This window comes from Pituophis catenifer, unplaced genomic scaffold (genome assembly GCF_029215685.1).
Source record: "Pituophis catenifer annectens isolate HBS135680 unplaced genomic scaffold, rPitCat1.0.hap2 SCAF_18, whole genome shotgun sequence".
Classification (NCBI taxonomy): domain Eukaryota; kingdom Metazoa; phylum Chordata; class Lepidosauria; order Squamata; family Colubridae; genus Pituophis; species Pituophis catenifer.
In genome coordinates, this window is record NW_027256898.1 from 9,733,632 (window position 1) to 9,757,071 (window position 23,440).

Here is a 23,440-nt window from a genome sequence, read left to right on the forward strand (position 1 = left end):
GACAGGAACAGATGAGAAAATGATTAAGAAATGATATAATTATTTATTGCGTATTAGACTAGAGCAACTGTGCAACTGTGGCCCTTTTACAACCTCTGGACTTCAACCCCCAGAATTCCTGAGACAGCTTGGCTTGGCTGTCTCAGGAATTCTGGGAGTTGAAGTCCAGAGGTTGTAAAAGGGCCACAGTTGCCCACCCCCGGACTAGAGGATGAAGAAGTAAAAGAAACAATGATAGCATGGGCAAAGAATTTTGGATACACCATTGAATTGGACAAATGGCAACAACTTTGGGAAAGAAACTATAAATTAACAATGGCAACAGCTTATAAAGAAAATTTGTATAAGATGTTTTATAGATAACATATGCCACCAGAAAGATTAGCTAAGATGTTTAAAGATAAATCAGCTAAGTGTTGGAAATGTTACTAGTTGCCGGGATCATGTTATCGTATGTGGTGGTTGTGTAAAGAAACAAAACATTATTGGGTGAAAATACAAACATGGTTAGAGGGAATGTTGCAGCAATATATAGCGTTAAAGCCAGAGATATTCTTACTGGGAATTTTACCAGAGAATTACAGTAAAGAAGATACATATTTGATTATTCATATAATAACAGCGGCTAGAATTGTATTTGCATAAAATTGGAAAGCAGATAAAATCCCATTGGAAGGAGAAATTATAAAGAAAATTTTAGAACGTGCAGAAATGAATAGATGAACATTGAGAATAAAAGATAAAGAGGCGTCGATGTATTTCAAGACATGGGGAAAATTTTATGATTGGTTAGAAAGGAAATATGAATAAGGGTATAGAGATAAAACAGATAGAGAACAGATGGGAGAAAACAATTAAAAAAATAGATACCCGGATGATGCCAAGTAAAAGGAGAAACGGGGGGGGGGGGTGTAAAAGGGGAAAAAAAGTGAGATATTATAAAAACGTACACAAATGATGAAATAAAAATAAATATTAACTGAATAAGAAATTGAAATGAGAATAAAGATAATTAGAAAATCGGGGCTGCTCGAATGCCACTTCAGATTGAACTGAAAAGGGAAACAACAAGTTTGAGTCCAAGCTGGCAGATGTTCCCAGCCTTAAGATCGGCCGACATTACTTGTCCATCTCTGCTTTGACTTCCCACTCCAGCAGGGGGACCCCACGCAAGGCCACGTAGATGTCGTAAATCCCTTTGTTGAAGAGGTCACCTGTCCACTTGGCCACCTGCAAACAGAAGGGGGACAGGCAAGAGTTGGTTCTTTCCAGAGGTGGAGTTTCACATAATTTTACCACTGGTTCGCCGCACACCAAAAATATGAGTGCACGGACGGGGCCTTTTGTGCATGTGCTTTATAATAATAATAACAACTTTTATTTACGGTCACAGACCAAAATACAAATATAATTGCAAAAGAACGTGGGGAAAGTAACATCATAAACAGCTGGCTACCAGAAGCCTTGGCTGAGAGGAATTACATCGTTCTCCTCTAATAGTTACAGCTCTTAAAAAAAAATTTAGAAACCTGAAAAGTAATGTGTGAAGAGGAGCCATCCTCTATACAATATAAGGTCAAATTACTAGCATTGGATCCAGAGAGATCTGTTTCTAAGAGAGACAGTAATTTAGTCCTGCCTGCGTTATACATAGGGCAGTATAGAAAATCAATCAATCAATCAATCAATCAATAAATAAAAGAACATGCTCCACAACTTCAACCTCAGCTCTATCACAGGGACATAATCACTCACTTATCAGGAGCCTCTTAAATTGTCCGTCCAACAATGCTGAGGGCAAGATGTTGAAACGAGCAAGGGAGAAGACTCTTCTATACTTAGGGATGGTTAAAGTGTAAAAATATGAGGCCATCCTTAGTCCGTAATTGTTAAATTGGCTGAAGATCAGAGGGGAGCAGGTTTTATTAGCTCTAGCTCTTAGATATTGCAAGTCTATGTCCTCAAGCCATTGGACTACGTTGGCTTTTTAAAAAATCCTCTGCCGATCAGGCAACTCAGCTGGGATTGTCAGAGCCTTTTGAAAACATTTTTTTACAACCTCTTCACCGAAGAGGTTGTAGAAAAAATGGTTTTAAAAGTAAAAAAAAAAATTGTTTGGCCACGCCCACCCGGTCACATTACCCCCCCCCCAAGCCACGCCGACAGAACCGGTAGTAACAAATTTTAGATTTCACCATTGCCCCCCACTTATTAAAAATAAGACCTGGTGTCTATTATACATATGAGAGGGTCTTATTTTCGGGGAAATGTTGACGATGCTGACTTGTCACCATCCCCACCATCCGGGAGGACTTTCCAGGCCCCCGACTCACCATCAGGGTGATCATGATGGGCAATCCGTACGTGATCTCGTTGGTGGACTCGATCAGGATTACGGTGAGGCTGATTGTCATGCGGACTACCCCGCCCAGGAAGGCGGCCGCTCCGATCAATGCAAAGGTGCCGGAGTAGACATGATCCAGGCCAATGTAGCTGGGAGAGAAGGAGGGAGGGAGGGAGGGAGGAAGAGCGTTACGAGGAGGTCTTTGGAGCCAAAGGGGAGCGAGGGCTAAGGCTCTGCCCGGGGGAAAAGCAAACCCACGAAAGCTGAAGAGGGCACCTTTCCAGGAGGTTGGCCACCAGGCGTCCGTAAGAGGCCCCGCAGAGCAGCGATGGGACAAAAAGGCCGCTGGGCACAGAAATCCCGTAAGTCCAGCAGGAGAGCAAGAAGTAGAGAAGGAAAAAGAGAGAGAGGGTGACAGGGCTGAAAGTACCTGGAAAACAGGAAGAGAAACAGGAAAGGGGGTTGAGGAGCAGCTGAAGACAAAAGCCAAGTCCATCCAGCACCTCCTAAGCTTGGAGGGACCGTCTCTCCCCACTGGGGTTGGACCGTACCACCAGGAGGCCTGCTAGGGGTCCTGTCAGCCCGATTATTCTGGCTGGCCAGGTCCAGGAGGAGGACCTTTCTCTGCTGTGGCTCCTGCCTTCTGGAACACCTAGCCCCTCTCCCCAACACCGCCGATGTGAGGTTAGCCTGTCCTATCTTTTCATACAGGTCTAAAGACGTGGCTGTGCCAGTCAATTTGGGGGCCCAGTTGGGGGGATCAGCGCAATGGAGAGGATTGAGTACTAATAGATCCCATCTCCGCCCCCCACTCCGCCCTCCCCAGATGTCTTTGGTTTTAATGTCTGATTTTTAACTTTATGTAACTGTAAGCTGCCCAGAGTTACCCTATAGCCGTGATGGCGAACCTATAGCACGCGTGCCACAGGTGGCACATGGACCCATATCGGTGGGCATGTGAGCTCAGCTCTGACGCACATGTGCGGGCTGGGCAGCTGATTTTCGGGCCTTCTGGACCCACCAGAAGTAGGGAAACGGGCCATTTCCAGCCTCTGAAGGCCTCCGGGAGGATGGGAAAGGCTGTTTTTGCCCTCCCCAGGCTCCTAGGGAGGCTCTGGAGCCTGGGGAGAGCAAAAAAACGGGCCTACCGGGCACACCGTGCCATCGCATGCCCAAAGCGGGGGGAGCACCAAGGGGGTGTTTCACGCGCATGTGTGGGGGGTAGGGTATATATAATTATGGGTGTGGGCACACACGCATGTGACCCCCCCCCATACTCCCCCCGCTTTTGGCACGCGATGGCAAAAAGGTTAGCCATCACTGCCCTATAATAAGATGGGCGGCCAATAAATCGTATGGATGTTTGGATGTTTCCCCAAAATAAGACCCGGTCTTAATTCTTTTTGGCCCCAAAATAAGCACCAGGTCTTATTTTCGGGGGATGTCTTGCCAGCTTACCTTAGGACCACCGGAGCCAGGCCTCCCACGCCTTGACACCTGTTGTGCCACTGCCTGACTTCTTCTACGGCTGCTCGCGGCTAGACACCGCGTGGCTCATTGCGCTGGTACAGCTTCTTACAGCAGGATGGTGTGCATGATGTTGTTGTGTGTGCGAGCAGCTACACTGGCGCAATGAGTCTCGCGGCATCCGGGGCATGGGAGGCTGGGTGCAGCGGTTCTAAGATAAGGAGATGCGGGGCACAGCTTCACCCCTGCTTGATTTTTATGCCTGTGCCATCCTCCCTCATACAACCAGATGGTGAGCGGGGCTTAACTAGGATTTAATTTTCGGTTAGGGCTCATATTAGGCACAGGCATGAAAATCGGGCTAGGGCAGTGATGGCAAACCTTTTACACGCCGAGTGTCCAAACTGCGTGCTCGCGAATGCGTGGACATGTGTGCATGTGTGGGAGGCGGGGCATCACAACACTGGCAGCGCGGCAAGAGATAAGATCTTTTTCTTTTGTGAGCTTCTGTTTCGTTGATTGTAGGGAAACAGAAGCTCACAAAAGAAACGCCACAGAGATCTGACCTGCGGCGACGGTGCATGTGCCAGCAGAGAAGGAAACAGAAAAAAGTCTTTTTTCCTGCCAGAGAAACCAAGAAAGGATAAATTTAACTGCTAGCCAAGTACCACAGAGGCAGGGAAGGAGGACTTACAACCTGCGTAATTCCCCGTGTTTTCACACTCCTGTGTGAAACGTGAGAATTTTAGATGCCCTAAGTGTCAGGTTTCGATGCTATCTCAAAATAAATGAATTTCCAAACTGCCGATCTTTGAGGAAATTTTCTCTTTATTGGGCATAGCGATCTGTCCCTGGCTTTTTCGCGGTCAGTACTGACCTTTGCCCCTCAATCCCTCCCATTCCGATCCCCAATTCTCTGCATCTCATTGGCTATCTTCCAAGCTACTTTCCTCATCCCTTCTCCGTCAGATCACAGGAATGTCTCCCTCCTCCCATCTCCGAGGAGGCAGAATCTTCAAAGGGATTAAGTAGGCAAAAGTTCAAGCTTCTCCTCGCCTTATATATGTCAGAGCTGGGACGCTGACACTAAGCGTGTGAACTGCCTGGAAGCTGTTGGCCACCTTGGGAGAATTTATTGACACCTGAAGTGAATAAATTTACTTAATTCATTTAAGTAAATTTGCTTAATTCGTTTACTTAATTAAAAATGCACGTCCCTCAAGCCACGAATTCCGAGACCATGAAAACCCCAGTTCCCTGAATTTCATCTCAAGAGTAAACTTCTTCAAATTTCTAACCAAGACCCTCTGGAGCCACTGCCCAATCCAGCAAGGAAGGCAAGCAAGCATAAAAGCGCAGGAAATAGCCTATTCTTTCCTCGCGGCTCTGGTATGAGGAGAGCTGGGACTCACCCTCCTGATGAAAGAGTTGCAAGATGGCCGACTCTTGAGGGTTGAAGAACAGGGTTGCCATGTCATTGTAAGTATTATTGTAACAGAAGAATGTCTTGATGCTTGAATTCACCTCCTCCGATGACGAATCCTTGGCAGAAACGAGCACTGTGTTTAACCCCCGTTACAAAAATCATGTCAAGCATCTCTAAAAATTTACCTCCCAAGGTCCCTGAACGGCTGCAACCTTTTAAGATGGCACCTTCTCTCGGGACCGTTCTGAGGTTTCCATCTCTGGTTCCAATTTCAATATTTGGAAGCCTTGGTAGTACAGTGGTCTAAAGCACCCTGTTATTAACACAGCTGCCTGCAATTACTGCAGGTTCAAATCTTACCAGGCTCAAGGTTGACTCAGTCTTCCATCCTTTCCAAGGTAGGTAAAATGAGGACCCGGATTGTGGGGGCAATAAGCTGACTTTGTATAAATATACAAAAGTATGAAGGCTATTGCTTAACGCATTGTAAGCCGCCCTGAGTCTCCGGAGAAGGGCGGCATATAAATCAAATTAAAATAATAATAATAATAATAATAATAATAATAATAATAATAATAATAATAATAATAATAAATATTTCCCCGCTAAGTGGAAGTATAGGCAGTCCTTGACTTACGACGATTCATTTAGGGACCAAAGTTACAACAGCACTGGAAAAAAGTGACTTATGACGATTTTTCACACTTAATAACTGTTGCAGCTATCAGCTTTGGAAGCCATATTAGGCCGGAAGCTTCCATGCTGCCACCTTCTCGTGTGTGGGAAAGTAGGAGAGGGGATTTAGTAGAGGGAATGTAGTTAGACAAAATAGCATTCTTCCTTTCGGTCAAGGTCAGGGCGATCCTGCATCTAGAGAGGGAGTGGTTGGAGTGATGTCTTGAGATGGGACGGATGGTGATTGGAGCATGTGATGGACTGATGAGTGAGGGGATGGTTTTGGGAGTTTTGATTTACTGAAGGGAAACATGGAACTCTGATTCCGGTTTTCCCAGATGTGCTAGTATACCTACTCTAATAAATGGAAGAAATGCTTGCCTCAGAGGTTTTAATTGGAGTTGGGGGTTTTCTGGAACGTTGACATTAGCACCCATTCGTGGCCAAAATTCAGACACTTGGCAACTGACTCACACATTTATGACGGTCGCAGTGCCCTGGGAAGGGGGGGTTCACGTGATCCCCTTTTCCGACCTCCTGACAAGCAATATAAACCTTATGACTAACTTAACAACTTTACGGAGTCACTTACCGTATTTTTTGGAGTAAAATCCCCTAAAAGGGGATGAAAATTAGGTGTGTCTTATACACCGAATGTAGCCTCGCCCACCCACTGGCCGCCACCCTTTGGCCTCTGCCTCCTTGCAAGCAAACAGCAAGAAAAAACAGCTCCTTTCAGCTTCAGCACAGCCTAATTAGCAAAAGTTGATTGGATCGGCCTCCCGACTCTCAGCTGATTTGCGAAGGGCTTTGCTGCTTGCTGCAAAAATATAAATTGCTGGGAGCAGATTTTATTTTTTTCCCTTGTGCTAATCAAGCTATGCTGAAAACGAAAATGAAAGTAAAGCAGACTGTTTGCTGTTTGCTGCAAAGAAGCAAAATTGCTCAGAGGCAAAGGCAGAGGGAGATTTCTTTTTCTTCTTTTCCTCACCAAAAAAGGTAGGTGCATCTTATACTCTGAAAAATATGGTAACAACCGTTAAGGGGCTGCCCCTGAAGAGCATCCGGAAGCTCCGGCTGGTGCAAAATGCAGCGGCCCACCTGGTTTTGTGCAGACGTCGGTGTGCACATGTATCACCTCTGCTGCGGGAGCTGCATTGGTTGCTGATTTGCTTCCGGGTGCAATTCAAGGTGCTGGTTGTCACCTTTAAAGATCTTCATGGCTTGGGACCAGGTTAATTGAGGGACCGTCTCTTGCTGGTCACATCTACCTGACCTATCGGAGCGGGGAGGCAAGGAATGTTGCCGGTTCCGTCCCCTAAGGAGGTCCATCTGGTGGGACCCAGAAGAAGGGCCTTCTCTGTGGTGGCTCCCTCTCTCTGGAACATCATCCCTCCGGAAATTAGATTAGTCCTCACTCTTACTCTCTTTCAGAAGGCTCTGAAGACGCAGTTCTGCCAGAGGGCCTGGGGACCCCACAGCAAGATGGAGTCTATTAAATGGCTGGTATGAATGTGTGTTGTCACCGGGATGGGCAATTATTTTATTATTTTCCTAATTAATTATTTTATTATCTTTCTTTTATAGGGTTTTGATATCCGTGTGAGCCACCTTGAGTCGCCATGTGAAAGCAGGCGGCGAGATACACATTTTCTAAAATAAATCAATCAAATAAATAAAACCGTTGTCAAGAAAGGTTGCAAAATCCACTTAACGAATGTCTCACTTAGCAACAGACATTGTTGGGCTCGATCGTGGTCGTAAGGCGAGGACTTCCTCTAAGATAAAGGTATAAGTTCCCCTCGCACATATATGCTAATCGTTCCCGACTCTAGGGGGCGGTGTTCATCTCCGTTTCAAAGCCAAAGAGCCAGCGCTGTCCGAAGACGTCTCTGTGGTCATGTGGCCGGCATAACTCAACACCAAAGGCGCACGGAACGCTGTTCCCTTCCCACCAAAGGGGGTCCCTATTTTTCTACTTGCATTTTTTTTATGTGCTTTCGAACTGCTAGGTTGGCAGAAGCTGGGACAAGCCACGGGAGCTCATCCCGTTACGCGGCACTAGGGATTCGAACTGCTGAACTGCCGACCTTTCGATAGACAAGCTCAGCCTCTTAGCCACTGAGCCACCGTGTCCCTTCCTCTATCTATCCTCTAAAAGGGAGTCCCCCCCCAAGACCCCCAAGGACATTGGGGTTGTGATGGGGGGGCTCTACAATCGATTCCCGGGCGACCTTCAAAAGGTTTCAAACGGATTTTAAAACAACCCAGAGGTGACCCCGAGATGCACATCATCCATCTTTTGAGACGCGTCAGCATGAAACGCTCTCCGCTCACCTGCAGGCTGAAGGAGGAGGAGCTGTTGTCTCCGTGGCCAGTGGAAGAGAGAGGCCGGCATTCCCCAAGGAGCATCGAAGCGAAAAATATCACAAGCGTAGTTGTCAAGCACACCAAAAGGCTCTCTAGGACTCTGCAATCAATGCAAAGCACAACGAAAAACATGCGTTGTTTGGAACCCCACACCAATGTCCTGAAAAGTCACAGAAGCTGAGATACCCACCGACCCGCCCTCCAGGTGAGCTAGGAGACCTGCTAGCGGAGCTGGCAGCAGAGTCGGACAGTGAGGAGGTTGGGGAGGAGCATGGGCCAGTCCTGGGGGCTGGGGAAAGCTCAGACGTGGGCCCTGCGTTGGAGGTTAGACAGCAGGGAGGCAGAGGAACAGCTGGAGCCCGTTCCCACTGTGCGTATGCGCAGAGCTACCAGAAGACAAGAACAACTCAGAAAGCAGGGTCAACTCGGGAGTAAAGCCACACCTTGGAGGCGATTGGCCCCTCCCATAGGAAACAAAAGAGGAGCAAACGGGGAGGGGGCTTTTGCAGGATACAATTCGTTCGTTCCGTGACTCTGAGACACTCTGTGCCAAGTTTTGCCTTGTATTGCGTTTGGAAACAAGTTACGTGGCAGCTTGCCAAGCGAGATAAGGTCTGTGTTAATAAGTATTCCTCTGAAAGACTGTTTGGACAGGCCTTGCTGACTGTGAATGAAAGGAATTCACAGTCGTGTAAATAAAAGAGGTTTTGCTGGGACCAAGACTCTGCTTCCTACTTTTTTAAGGGAGCCTAGGTTAGAACAGGACCCCTTGATTTGAGGTGCAGGTAGTCCTCGACCTAAGACCACAAGGGAGCCAGCCCAAAACCTCTGTTGTTAAGTGAGATTATTTATTATTTTTATTATTTTTATTATTTTATCGTATTTGTATACCGCCCTACTCCCGGAGGACTCAGGTGAACAGCCAAGATAAAAATATGTTTGTTAAGTGTATTTTGCCCCGTTTTTATGACCTTTCTTGCCACCGTTGTTAAGCGAATCACTGCGTTTGTTAAGTTAGCCACCCGGTTGTGAAGTGAATCTGGCTTCCTCGTGGTGACTTCGCTTGCCAGAAGGTCGCCAAAAGGGGAAATCACGTGGGAACTTGGGACACAGCGACGGCCGTAAATATGGGACCAGTTGCCAAGCGTCTGAATTTTGATCGCATGATCAAGGGGGAGGCTACAACGGTTGCAACTGTGAAAAATGGTCCCAAGTCACTTTTTTTCAGTGCTGTTTGTAATGTTGAGCGGTCACTAAATGAACTGTTGTAAGTCGAGGACTAACTGTACTGAATGTGAAGATGCACTGGTGATTTTTCTCCTCATGGCGCCCAAGGCGACATGGGAATAAGTGTCCCTCGCACTTTTCCCCTGGTCCCCCCGTATACAGAAAACGAAGTACAGGCATCCTTGACTTACAACCATCTGTTTAATGACCTATCAAAGTTACAACGGCGCTGAAAAATGTGACATGACCATTTTAAACTTACAAACCACCGTCATGGGATCGAACTTCAGGCGCTTGGCAACCGACTCATCTTTATGACGGTTGCCGTGTTCAGCGATCCCCTTCGGCGACCTTCTGGCAAACTCCGCGAGGAAGCCAGATTCGCTTAACAACCGTGTTATCAAGGTAAGGACTGCAGGGATTCACTTAACGACTGTGGCAAGGAGGGTCGTAAAATGGGGCAAAGCTCACCGAACTGTCTTCGCTCAACAACAGAAATTTGGGGCTCAACTGTGGTTGTAAGCTGAGGACTGCCTGCATAGCCCCCTTCCTCTTCACCCCAACACACCCTGGCACCCGAACAACAGCTATTGTCAAAAATGCCTTCTCCTGATTTACGCAGAATAAGAGTTGGAAGGAACCTTGGAGGTCTTCTACTCCAACCCCCTGCTTAGGCAGGAAAGCCTATATCAGTGATGGCAAACCTTTTCGCCATCATGTGCCAAAAGCGGAGAGAGCGCAGGGGGGTCACGCATGCACGTGCCCACACCCATAATTCTATGTGCCCCCCCCGCACACATGCTCATGCGCCTCCCCTGCTTTTGCCCGGTGGGCCCAGTAGGCCCGTTTTTTTTGCCCTCCCCAGGCTCCCGAAGCTTTCTAGGAGCCTGGGGAGGGCGAAAACAGCCTTCCCCACCCCCCCGAAGCCCTCTGGAAGCCAGAAATGGCCCATTTACTGATTTCCTGTGGAACCGAAAGGCCCGTTTTTCACACTCCCCAGGCTATAGAGCCTTTCTAGGAGCCTGGGGAGGGCAAAAATGGCCTTCCCCACCCCCCTGGAGGCCCTCCGGAGTCCGGAAACGGCCTCTTTCCTGACTTCCAGTGGGCCCAGAAGACCTGGAAATCAGTTGGCTGGTGCACGCATGCACGCCGGAGCTGAGCTCGCGTGCCCACTGATATGGCTCCGTGTGCCACCTGTGGCACGCGTGCCATAGGTTCGCCATCATTGGCCCTATACCATTTCAGACAAGTGATTGTCCAGTCTCTTCTTAAAAACTTCCAGTGTTGGAGCATTCATAACTTCTGGAGGCCAGCTGTTCCACTGATTAATTGTTCTAACTGTCAGGAAATTTCTCCTTACTTCTAAGTTGCTTCTCTCCTTCAGTAGTTTCCACCATTGCTTCTTGTTCTACCCTCAGGTGCTTTGGAGAATAGCTTGACTCCCTCTTCTTTGGAGCAGCCCCTCAAATATTGGAACACTGCTATCATGTCTCCCCTAGTCCTCCTTTTCATTATATTAGACATACCCACTTCCAGCAACCGTTACACGCAAAAACCTTCCAAGCGCAGAAAAGGTCCTGGTACCTGACCAGTTTGGGTTTGGGGTGCACGTTCCTCATACGGTATTTGGCCAGCCTTTTGTTGATGCAGTTGAAGGTGGCCCCTAAGAGGCCCCCGCCGACCCCCATCAGGATGAAGAAACCCAAGTCCACGATGGTCCACAGGTGGCATTTTTTGTTAGACTCTGGACACTGGAGACGGAAGAGACAAGACAAAGGAAAGTGGCGCAAATGCCTTGCATGTTTCATGGCCGCAATCCAGCTTTCTCTAACCTGGGCCTGGAGACCTGCTGCTGTGGCTTGTCAGCCGCCGGCCCCTCCAGCAGCCGAATCAGAGGAGGAGGAGGTGTGGGAGTCAGGTCAGCATCAAGGCAACCTGAGAGCTCCAAGGGGGAAGAGGGAACGGAGCTGTCAGAGAGGGAGACGGTTGTAGTCCGCCATGCGGAGCTGGCAGTGGAGTGAGGAGGCTGGGGAGGAACATGGAGTCTGGGGAAGGCCTGGACGAGGGCTCTGCGTTGGAGGCAGAGATGGGGCTGGGGCCGTCTGGGAGTGATGCGTGGACTCCAGAGCCTCCAGAGTCAGACAGCAGAGAGGCAGAGGAACAGGAGGAGCCTGTTCCTAGTGCGCGCATGCGCAGAGCTGCCAGAAGGCACGAACAGTTAAAACTAAAGGGACGACTCGGGAGTAAGGGCTGGAGATGATTGGCCCCTCCCATAAGGCTTAAAAGAGGAGCAAAGGCACGTGGGCCCTTTGCAGGAAAGCAACGTTGTTAATTCTGTTCCCAGTTGGCATCTTTGTTTGATTCTGGAATCCGTGTGGCTTTGCCAAGTAGGTCTTTGGCAGAGTGTCAAGGGAGAGAAAGGTTGGCGATTATCCCGAAGGACTTTTTGCAACTAATTGGGACTCAGCTGTGAATGAACGTAATTCACAGCTGTTGCAATAAAAGAGGTTTTTGGGACTACTCGTGTGTTTTAATGACTCAGAAAGCCGAGGTCACAACAGAGTCAGAGGCGGAGCCTGGGCCGTCCATCAGCCCTCAGATGGAGAGTCAATAGCCCCCAGGTCTGGAGGTGGCTGATGAGGAAGAGGAGGAACAGCTGGGTCCAGTGCCTGACGCACGGATGCACAGAAGGCAGAGGAGAGGAGAGCATTGGAAATCTATGGGCCGGTCCTTGGGACAGAAGAGCCACTGCTGCTAGTGAAGCCCCACCCTAACTCTGGGGATAAAAGGCAGGGGGCGGAGATGAATAGATGTGGCAGGCAACTATTCATCTTCTGGACGGAGGGACTTGTTAGCCTGCGGTGAGAGAGAAACTTGTTGCCAGAAGGCTAAATTATTATTAGCCAAGGACATTTTTCTACACTGGTTTTAGGAAAACAGATGGTTTTCTAATCAAGGAAAAGAGATTTCAAAGTCAAGTAAGGCCTACCTTGAACTCTCCAAAATTCAGCAACCCCGGTAACTGGAAAGACCCCCAGCTTCCAAACTGAATGCCGGAGCGGAAAAAGTTGAGGGTGAAGGTGGCGGACATGGAGCAGAACAGCTGGAAGGAAAAGACATACAAATTCAGGTCATTCCCAGGATCTGTGTGGGTAATTTTCGAGGTCCCAAAGCTTGCCTACAGGTAGTCCTCGTTTAGTGACTGTTTGAGGTTACAACAGCACTGAAAAAAAATATGACTGTTTTTCACTCTTATAACCGTTGTAGCCTCTATTCATGGCTACAAATTCAAAAATTTGTTCAAAATTCGGACGCTTGGCAACTGACTCATATTTATGACGGTTTGAGTGTTATTTTGGGTGTTTATTATGGGAGTATGTGTATTTTAATTCGCGGGCCAAATTTTATATATTTGATTTTAATTGGTTTTAAATTTTATAAATCTATGTCTTTTAATATGGCTGAGTCCTTCGGGAGAAGGGCGGTATAGAAATCGAATAAACTTCAAACTTCAGTGTGATCCCCTTTTGCGACTTTCTGACAAGCAAAGTCCATGGGAGAAGCCAGAGTTCACTCGTCCACGGTGTTACTAACTTAAACAACTGCCAAGATCCACGGAACAACTGTGGCAAGAAATGTCGTAAAAATAGGAACAAAATATTCCGCCTCGCTTAGCTTTGCAAAAATTTCAGGGCTCCACTGCAGTCGTAGGTTGAGGACTGCCTGGCTATGCCGTGTTCAGAGCTAAAAGGCCCGCCGAGAGCCCTCCAGGAGCACGTGAACATGGGGACGGCATCCTGACCCACCAGCCAGACCCACGAGGGCCAAGCTGAGAGTTTGGTCTCACCACTTTCCACGTGAGGCCCTGGTTCCAAAAGGAGGAGCCTTCTTCCAGGCTGAAAAGCGTCCCTCCGATGGGCGCCCCGAAGGCTGCGGAGACTCCAGCAGCCGCACCAGCAGAAACGAAATCTCTTTTGTCCCTAAGAGAGGGGGGGAAAAAAAAACAGGAGGTGCCTGAGGCAGAAAGAACGAACACGGGAGGCAGCATTGTATTTTCCACACCCCCATTGGGGAAGGGCAACGGGCATGTTTTAAGAAGTACCATATTTTTCGGACTATAAGATGCACCGGAGTATAAGACGCATAAGATTTCGAAGAGGTAAACAAGAAAAAAAAAAGTTTTTGCCCTCCCCGGCCCCCAGGAGCACTCTGGAGGCCTTCCAAACTCTCTGGGCGTCCCGTTTTTCGCAAAAACAGGATGCACAGAGGGTTTGGGAGGCCTGCAGAGTGCTCCTGGGGGCTGGGGAGGGCAAAAGCGCAACGCGTGGAGGGGTTTGGGAGACCAAAAGCGGGCCCGTTTTTTACAAAAATGCAGTGCGCAGAGGGTTTGGGAGGCCTGCAGAGTGCTCCTGGGGACTGGGGAGGGCAAAAATGCCGTTTTTTGCAAAAAAAAAACCAGGCCCATTTTTGGCCACCCAACACCCCCCCCACACACGTTGCGTTTTTGCCCTCTCCGGCCCCTAGGAGCACTCTGCAGGCCTCTCAAACCCTCTGCAGGCCCCGTTTTTACGAAAAATGGGCCTGTTTTTGATGAAAACGGGACACACAGGGCGGGGTTTCAGGAGGCCCAAAATGGCTGTACTCAGCGTATAAGATGTACCAACATTTCCACCCTCTTTTAGGGAGGGAAAAAGTGTGTTTTATACTCCGAAAAGTACGATACATTAAGTGGCTCACAGAATATAGAATAACAAGGTAAGGAGGGACCTTGGAGGTCTCCTAAGTTCAACCCCTTACTCAAGCCGGAGACCGTATACCACTCTGGACAAATAACTGACCAATCAATGAATCGAAAAAGACCCAGGGGGAAGTCCTAGTGAGACACAGATGGTTAAAACTATCCTTCTCAGAATTTCTTACTGCCCATGCTGGCTGGAAGCTAAACCATGGTCTGCTTAGTGATGGTCTGTCAGGAAAGCTCTAGCTGGCTACCTGTACTGAGCCAGTTTACTGAGCGCCAAGGCTTATAGTGCAAAACGTCACACAGCAATGAAGGCAAATTAGATTCTCAGAGTAGCAAATACGGCCTTCGATTCAGATCTGGATGGTTTTAAAAGGGATTTTGAAAAGGAGTTCCTCCATAGTTCATAGTCACAATGTCAGCATTCTGATGCTGCCATAAAGAGGAGAAGAAGAGGCTTGACTTTTCACCTACTTATTTTCTCTGTAGATAATATCCCCTAGGAGATGGGATGGGAGGGGGGACATTCCTGTGGGTTGAGGTCAGAAGCTGGGAGACTGACTTGGAAGATGGCCAATATGAAGAGGAGAATTGGGGAACGGAAAGGGAAGGGTTTGGGGGTCAGAGGGTTAGTATCGGCTACGACGAAGTCGGGGCCAGATCTGTCGTACTCAAATAAATGGAATATTTCAGCAAAGATTAATTGTTTGGGAGTGCAATTTATTTGAGATGACATCGAAACCTGACACACAACCTGTTAGAGACCCTCGAAAATACCAAGGGAGGAAAAAATTGCAGTTGGACTTATTCACCATGGACTAGCTGGAGACTTTTTAAAAAGCTGAGCAGATTTCAGAGTTAGAAATTTTAAAAAAAGAGGAAAATAAATACCGTGTTTCTCTAAAAACACGACCTACCCTGAAAGTAAGTCCTAGCTTGATTGTTACACATGTGCCCAATATAGGCCCTACCCCCCAAATTAACCCTAAGATCCTGCCTACCCCGGGATGCAGGGGGTGGGGTGCAAGAGGTGGGTGCAGGGTGCACAGGTAAAAATTAAGTTAGGGTGGGGATATGGGGTGGTGAAGCTGCCCTACTTACCAGGCCTCACACATCCCACACATCCCCTTCTTCTGTGGCCGCTTGCGTGTGTCACCCCCGGCCTCTGTTTCACTGTCAGAGGCTTCCGGAAAGCTGATAATAGAGCTCCAGATCAATCCGGGGCTCTGTTACCAGCTGCAGAGGGCTTTCTGGAAGGCCTCTGAAGGCGAAATGGAAGCCAAGGCAGGGGGGCAAAGCATGCATCAATCCAGAGCCCGTTTCTCAGCTGCAGAGGGACTTCCGGAAGGTTCTAACGGCGAAACGGAAGCCGGGGGTAACGCGTGCGAGCGACAGCAAGCGGCCGCAGAAGTGGGCCGTCAACGGGCTCCTGCTGGTCAGAGCTGTTGGTGCCGCCACCACAAGATGAGTCAGTAATTAGACCCCCCCGAAAAGAAGCCCTAGTCATTTTTTCAAAAGAAAATCAAAAGAAAATAAGACCGGGTCTTCTTTTCGGGGAAACACGGGAGCTTCTCCATCTATGGATTGTCAGTTGTTGTCTGATAGCTGATTGGCAGCCAATAACGAAGGCAGCCACTGATGAGAGGGTGCAATTGCTTCTCTAAAAGAGACACCACATGGCAACACCATCCCACAGCAAAACATGATTAAATTCTCACCACTGGGCAAACAGCAAATCTGAAAACACATCCTTCTCCTACACATAGAGCCATGCCTTCTCCACTCAAGGAGCCACCATACCTGTCACTTCGGAAATAGGGGAAATTAAACTGGATTTTCCTTAAAGAGATACTCTGGAACTGCACAACAAAAAAGAGAGAGAGAAGGAAAAGTAAGTGAATGTTGAAGGATAATTGCGGGTTTGCCAAGTTATTTACATATATATATATATATATATATACATATCCCACATGTTGGGGTAGACCAGGTGCCTTGATAGAAAAACACTTAATCTCTCCCCTGGCTCAAGTTGATGAAGGGAGGAGAACTTGTGACTCAGAGGTTAATACAACTGCCTAATATGCAGGCAGCCCAAGTTCGAATCCGAGTAAGAATATGGCTAGCTGATGAGAGCTAAATAGCTTGAAATAGATCTATACTAGTCTCCCTAAGGCAGAAAAAAAGATAATTACAGGGGGAAGGCAAGGGTGTGGGCCTGTTACACACGCAATGACTAAATTGATCAGCATCACATAAAAGCAAGCAGCTCCTCAATGGGGATTTTATACTCTGACGAAGTCGGTAGGGGCCGACGAAAGCTTAGCACAAGTTTTAAAATGAAAAATTTTAAACTTTTAAACGTTCCGGATGTTCGTGATGTCTATCGCGAACTTTAAACGTCCGTGATGTCTATCGCCTCTTATATACATATATACACATACACACACACACACATATATATATATAAAAAACACCAGACAAAATTCACAGGGAGTGATACTACACAGGTAGTCATCGACTTACAACAGCTCATTTAGTGACCATTCAAGGTGACAACGGCAGTGAAAAAAAGGGACTTATGACCGTTGTTCAACACTCATGACCGTTGCAGCATCCCCGTGGTCATGAGACGCTTGGCCACTGACTCGTATTTATGACGGTTGCAGAGTCCCAGGGTCATGTGATCCCCTTTTGTGACCGTCTGACAAGCCCAAGTCAACAGGTAAGCCAGATTCGTTTAACAACCGTGTGACTAATCTAACAGCTGCACGGATTCACTTAATGACGGTCGTAAAACAGGTCATTTTAGGCAAAACAGGTCGTAAAATAGGGCGAAGCTTACTTAACGAATGTCTCACTTAGCAACAGAACTTTTTGGCTCAATGGTGATTGTAAGTGGAGGACTACCTGTAATTATCTGAAGTGTCCGTTTTTTCTTTTGGAAAGAAAAACCCGAAAAGGCGATGAACTCTTCTTAATCTCACAACTGTAAAACCAGACACACAGACAGACCTCTGGGACCCAGGTATCGGCGCTTGTTCTAGGTTGGCCAAATTCTGAAAAATGCAGGTTAGCAAAACTGGGATTTTCCTGTCAGAAATCTTTGCCTCAAATGAAAACCTTGGAAAGCGTTAACTAAAACTCAGCTTTTTTTTTATCTTGCATTGGAACACACCAAGCACAGATCCGGAGAAGCATTTTCAAAAAAAAAAATTTCTGCCTGAGAGAAAAATGAATTATTCCTGTAAAAATTAAAAAACCTAAGCAACTCCATATTTAACCTTTATATAACATGCTTTATATAACTGTTTTATATAACCTGAGTTTGGCTCTCCAGCATTAATCAGAATAGGACATGGGTAAGCATTTTGTTCTGGGAAACGGAACTGTGACTAAAAATAAGGGAACTGTGACTCCTTGGTTTTGAGGAAATAGATGTTTTGGTACATTCTAAGTTGGGTCAGGTTGACCTAAGTCAGAGGTGGGCAAATGTGGCTCTTTTACAACCGGTGGACTTCAACTCCCAGAATTCCTGAGACAGCCAAGCTTGACCTAAGTTCTATTGAAAAAGAGGAAGAGATGTATTTTTGGAGAGGAATTTTGGAGGGGAACTCCAGGGCGGAACATGTGAATGAAAGCCAAAATGTTATGTAACAACCGAAAACAATATCTGGCGGGGGCATTCTAATTGTTTTGCTGATCGTCTGAAATAGATCTATATTAGTCTCCCAAAAGGCAGCAAAATGCTTGCTTGCTGTCTGAAGAAGCCTAGGATAGTGGATGTGATTTCACTGAGTTATGGCTGCAAGTTGAGAAACTTGGTTTAGGTAGGAAAATACCCGGTTGAAGAAAAATACACATATATACATATACATATACATACATACATACATAATAAATCTGCTTTTTACTTGTTCATAGTCTCTGTTTCACTTTTTATGAGGTTTGCTGTTTTTTAAAAATCTCACACTCCCCCATTGGGACGAGCTTAGCACTCGCGCTCACCTGAGGTAGGCCAGCCCCGACGATAGCGCCGCTGTGGATCATGGGGCCTTCCTTCCCTACAAAAAGACCTGGGAGAAAAGATACGTCCGGTTACGGGAAAACCCAGCTACCTTCCCAACGCCAGAAAGAACAAGGACCGAGAATGAGCGACGGTTTTGGGCGTTACCTCCAGCCACGCTGCAAAGGACCCCCAGGGCTTTGCAGATCAGAGTCCGAAGACGTACGATCCCGGGGACCTTGACTCCGTTCAGGTAACACTTGATCTCTGGAATCCCAGATCCGGCAGCTACTGGCTGGAAAGGAAGGCACAACACAGGACATTTATAAAATGTTTTACAGATGGCGTTTTTCACCCACAAGGTTGGCAAAGATGTTTAAGGGTAATTCTGCTAAATGTTGGAAATGTCATCAGGCACCAGGCTCGTACTATCATATGTGGTGGACATGCCCCAAAGTCAAAAAATACTGGAGAAAAGTACATATGTGGTTGGAAAAAAAAAATGATAAAACAACAATATAGATTTAAAATCAGAAATATTCTTGTTTTGGGCAGCTTACCGGAAAAAATATAATAAAGGGAATACATGCTTAATTTTACATGTCTTAACCGCAGCTAGAAGCTTCTTCAGCACTGACAGGTTAGTGGGGAATGGAGCTGAAGAAGCTTCTTGGATGGGAAGTGAAACGTCTTCAAAAGAAAAAAACAAGAAAATCCAGTTTGCCTCCTGAAAAAGCATTTTTGGGTCAGGGGTGAAATGCTACCGGTTCAGGCGAATAGCTAGTAAAAAATGCTTTAAAAAAATTTTTTTTTAAAAGGTCAGCCACGCCCACCGTCACATGACCCCCCAACGAGCCTGTAGTACAGAGGACTAAAGCACTGTTATTAACATCAAGCTGTCTGCAATTACTGCGAGTTCAAATCTCACCAGGCTCAAGGTTGACTCAGCCTTCCATCCTTTCAAAGGTAGGTGAAATGAGGACTTGGATTGTGGGGGCAATAAACTGACTTTGTATAAAATATACAAAAGTATGAAGGCTATTGCTTAACGCATTGTAAGCCGCCCTGAGTCTCCGGAGAAGGGGGGCATATAAATTAAAGCCAAAACAAACAAAAAAAAAACAAAAAAAAGCCACGCCCACCAAGCCACGCCCACCAAACCGGTAGCAACAAATTTTTGTATTTCACCACTGCTTTGGATCAACCATGACCTGAGAATCTCTACAGACAGATTGTCGATTGTAAATCTATTCCTTGTGAACGGAGAACCGGAAGGGAAGCCTTACCTGGATTAAGACAAAGAGGCTGGCCAGGAAGATGAAGGTGAGGTTGAAGCCCAACAGCTCCAGCAGGGAAATGGCCAGGCAACCTTTCTCGCTGCAGTCCTCCACCGCTGCAGAGACGGAGTCAAGGAAAGGAAGGAGAAGCACCAAGTGATGTTCGTGAAAAAGTACCTGGCTTAAGAGCAAGGTAACAACGCCTGACTAGGTGGGCTCAGTGGCTAAGACACTGAGCTTCTCGATCAGAAAAATGGGCAGTTTGGCGGTTCGAATCCCTAGTACAGGTCTCCTGCGTGAGGGGGGTTGGACTATATGACCTCCAAGGTCCCTTCCGTGACTGTTACCGTTACTGTAATTGTTTTGCCCCAAACGCTGGGCCCTGCCCGAGGCCAGCAGGATTCCTCTAACGGGACGACTGGCGTTCTCTCTCTCTCTCTCTCTCTCCTGTCAACTTTCAAGACCCACCATCCAAACTAGAAAAGATACAGTTCTGAACCACGTGGAATTTGATTCTGGTGAAGAGGTGGACGAAAAAGTCTACAAAAAGGCCCACCTGCAGAGGGAGGAAGGAACAAGGCAATTTAAAACAACAACAACAACAACAACACAACTTCATTTAGTGACTGTTCAAAGTTACAAAGTTAAAGAGTGCCGGCTGCCAGCAGTTTGGCAGTTCGAATCTCACCGGCTCAAGGTTGACTCAGCCTTCCGTCCTTCCGAGGTGGGTAAAACAAGGACCTAGATTGTTTGGGGACAAGAGGCTGACTCTGTAAACCGCTTAGAGAGGCTGTGAAGCACTATGAAGCGGCATATAAGTCTAAGCGTCCTTTCTTCCTTCCTTCCTTCCTTCCTTCCTCCTTCCCTCCCTCCCTATGGTTAGAATACAGCATTGCAGGCTGACTCTGCCCACTGCCAGCAGTTCAATTCTGACCAGCTCAAGGTTGACTCAGCCTTCCATCCTTCTGAGGTCGGTAAAACGAGGACCCAGATTGTTGGGGGCAAGAGGCTGGCTCTGTAAACCGCTCAGAGAGGGCTGTGAAGCACTGTGAAGTGGTATATAAGTCTAAGTGCTATTGCTATCTTCCTTCCTTCCATTCTTCTCCTTATTCCTTCCTTCCTTCCTTCCCTCCCTCCCTCCCAATGGTTAGAATAAAATATTGCAGGCTAACTCTGCCCACCGCCTGGAGTTCAATCCTGACCGGTTCAAGGTTAACACAGCCTTCCGTCCTTCCAAGGACCCAGATTGTTGGGGGCAAGAGGCTGACACTGTAAACCGCTTAGAGAGGGCTGTAAAACACTGTGAAGCAGTATATAAGTCTAAGTGCTATTGCCTTCCCTTCCTTCCTTCCTTCCTTCCTTCCTTCCTTCCTTCCTTCCTTCCTTCCCTTCCCTTCCCTTCCCTTCCCTTCCCTTCCCTTCCCTTCCTTCTGCATCCTGGTTAGAACGCAGTACTGCAAGCTAACTCTGCCCACAGTCTGAAGTTCGATCCTGATTGGCTCAATGTTGACTCAGCCTTCCTTCCTTCCAAAGTCGGTAAAATGAGGACCCAGATTTTTGGGGGCGACTCTGTAAACCGCTTAGAGAGGGCTGTGAAGCACCGTGAAGCGGTATATAAGTCGAAGGGCTATTGCTATTGCTCAGAGGTGGTATTCAGCCGGTTCTGATTGGTTCAGGCGAACCGGTAGTGGAAATTACCCCGGTTCTATGCTGTCTTATTTAGGCACGTTTTCGAAGCCAGGCGCAACCAGCGGAAGATACGCTCGCAAGTAAAGCGTATGTGTGAAAGGCCGGGTGCATGCACAGAGGTTGCGCACGCTCACATTTTCAGTGCTGGGCAAACCGGTAGCTAAATTATGTGAATCCCAACTCTGCTATTGCTACAATGGTACTGAAAAAAACGACTTATGATCATTTTTTCATACTTACGACCGTGGCAGCATCGCCACGGTTACGTGACTAGCTTGGCAACTGACACGTAATTATGACGTTAGCAGTGTCCCGGAGTCATATGATCAATCTCGCCTTTGGCGACCTTCTGACAAGCAAAAGTCCATGGGGATCATCAAGATTCGCTTAACAGCCGTGTGACTCATTTAAGAAAGGCGGTGAGTCGCTTAACAAATGCGGCGAGAAAAGTCATCAAATGGGGGCAAAAACTCAACTTTAACAAATGCCTCACTTAGCAGCATGAATCTTTGGGCTCAGTTGTGGTCGTAAGTCGAGGATTACGTGCCTGTTTTCTACTGTCTTATGGTTTGCTTGTTAGCAACTGCACACTAAGGAAAAGATAAGAAGAGCCTTGGTGGCGCAGCAGATTAAAGTACTGTTAAGTAACACCAGCTGCCTGCAATTACTGCAAGTTCGAATCTCACCAGGCTCAAGGTTGACTCAGCCTTCCATCCTTCCGAGGTAGGTAAAATGAGGACCCGGATTGTGGGGGCAATAAGCTGACTTTATATAAAAAAGAACACTGCTGGGGGGGGGCAAAAGCCCTACTAAGCAGGTATATACAAAAGTATGAAGGCTATTGCTTAACCCATTGTAAGCCGCCCTGAGTCTCCGGAGAAGGGCGGCATATAAATCGAACCAATAAATAAAATAAATCAATAAAAGAGCGTGTCTATCTCGGAGCAGACAGCACTTGCGGCTTACCATCCCCGTGCAAACTCCGATGGCAAAAACCATCATCCACTTCACCGCTTCATAGCGCTGGCCTTTCTGAAAGGGAGAAAGACAAAGGCAAACATCAGGTTTCTAGATCTCATGGATGCTTTTGGGAAGATGCGATAGCTTAAATAACTTGTTTAAACAAATGGTCATATGCTTCATTTTTTTTATTTATTATTTATTATTATTTAATTAAATTTCTATACCGCCCTTCTCCAAATAGGACTCAGGGCTGTGCACAGCCAAAGTAAAAACAGAGCATACAAAATTTAAAAACAGTATTAAAATAATTAAATATTTTGGCCGTAAATTAAAACAACCCAATTGAAAATCAATTTAAAATTTAACTCAAGCCAGCTCTTGAGTTGAGTTTAAACTCTTTTTAAAAAATAAAAGATTTAAAACCGGTGCTTTTTTTTTTTTTTTTCAAGAGGCAACTGGACTTTCCTGTTTTTTCTCTTGAAGACGTTTCGCTTCTCATCCAAGAAACTTCTTCACCTCTGACTGGTGGGGAATAATGGGAGGATTTATGCTCCTTGCAGACAGCTGGTCATTGGCATCCTTTGACAGCAGGCCTGTCAAACTGGCAGATGCGTCACGCACAGGCCACGCCCACCCCGGGCTCCACATAGACAAAAAATCCATGGCGATACATCCCAAAACGTCACGCGACACGATCGAGTTTGACACCCGTGTTTTAAAAGAGTCGTTGAGGTCACTTGGAGGTTTGTCTGTGTCCTCAGGGTCACCCGAGGGGTGCAAATGGTTCCTGCAGCCTACGATTTTTCCGGAAATCCGCTCATACCTCCCACACCATTGGAAGGGCGTTCATCCCAAATGGCATAGCTAAAAGTCTATGGAGATTCCCAGTCATCCAGATCATGGTTGTGTTGTGTCCCAGGCCCACGTAGTTAACATTAAATGCAAAACACAGTTCCAAGAAACAAACAGATTTTATTAAAACAGCTGAGAATTAACTCATTCTCAGCGTCTTCCAAATTAAATGAAAGCAAAGTTCTCAAAACACCATTCTTCAGTCTAATCACCAACCTTGGTGTAATTAGGCAAACTGCCAAAGGCTTCTCTTGGCAAAAGTTCAAAAGCAGAAGACGCCAACAAGAGATAAGCGCAGCAAGACTATCAACGTTGTTTTCCGGCAAAGAGCCCAAGAGCCGTTGCTGGTCTTTTTAAGCCTTATGGGAGGGGCCAATCATCTCCTGGCCTTACTCCCGAGTCGTCC

General features: G+C 47.0%; 1 protein-coding gene across 1 annotated transcript in view; it reads right to left on the reverse strand.

Moving 5' to 3' along the window:
• The window catches only part of CLCN6 (chloride voltage-gated channel 6), a 35,854-nt gene that overhangs the window by 6,889 nt on the left and 5,525 nt on the right, over positions 1–23,440 (reverse strand). The window contains exons 4-17 of the mRNA XM_070955940.1: positions 22,186–22,251; positions 20,020–20,086; positions 19,540–19,646; positions 18,422–18,548; positions 18,256–18,323; positions 16,051–16,109; positions 13,357–13,489; positions 12,499–12,612; positions 11,094–11,260; positions 8,250–8,382; positions 5,224–5,353; positions 2,621–2,774; positions 2,334–2,493; positions 1,124–1,230 (exon numbers count right to left, since the gene is read on the reverse strand). Of these exons, the coding sequence (XP_070812041.1) occupies positions 1,124–1,230; positions 2,334–2,493; positions 2,621–2,774; positions 5,224–5,353; positions 8,250–8,382; positions 11,094–11,260; positions 12,499–12,612; positions 13,357–13,489; positions 16,051–16,109; positions 18,256–18,323; positions 18,422–18,548; positions 19,540–19,646; positions 20,020–20,086; positions 22,186–22,251 (1,592 nt within the window). The remainder of the gene's footprint in view (positions 1–1,123; positions 1,231–2,333; positions 2,494–2,620; positions 2,775–5,223; positions 5,354–8,249; positions 8,383–11,093; positions 11,261–12,498; positions 12,613–13,356; positions 13,490–16,050; positions 16,110–18,255; positions 18,324–18,421; positions 18,549–19,539; positions 19,647–20,019; positions 20,087–22,185; positions 22,252–23,440) is intronic.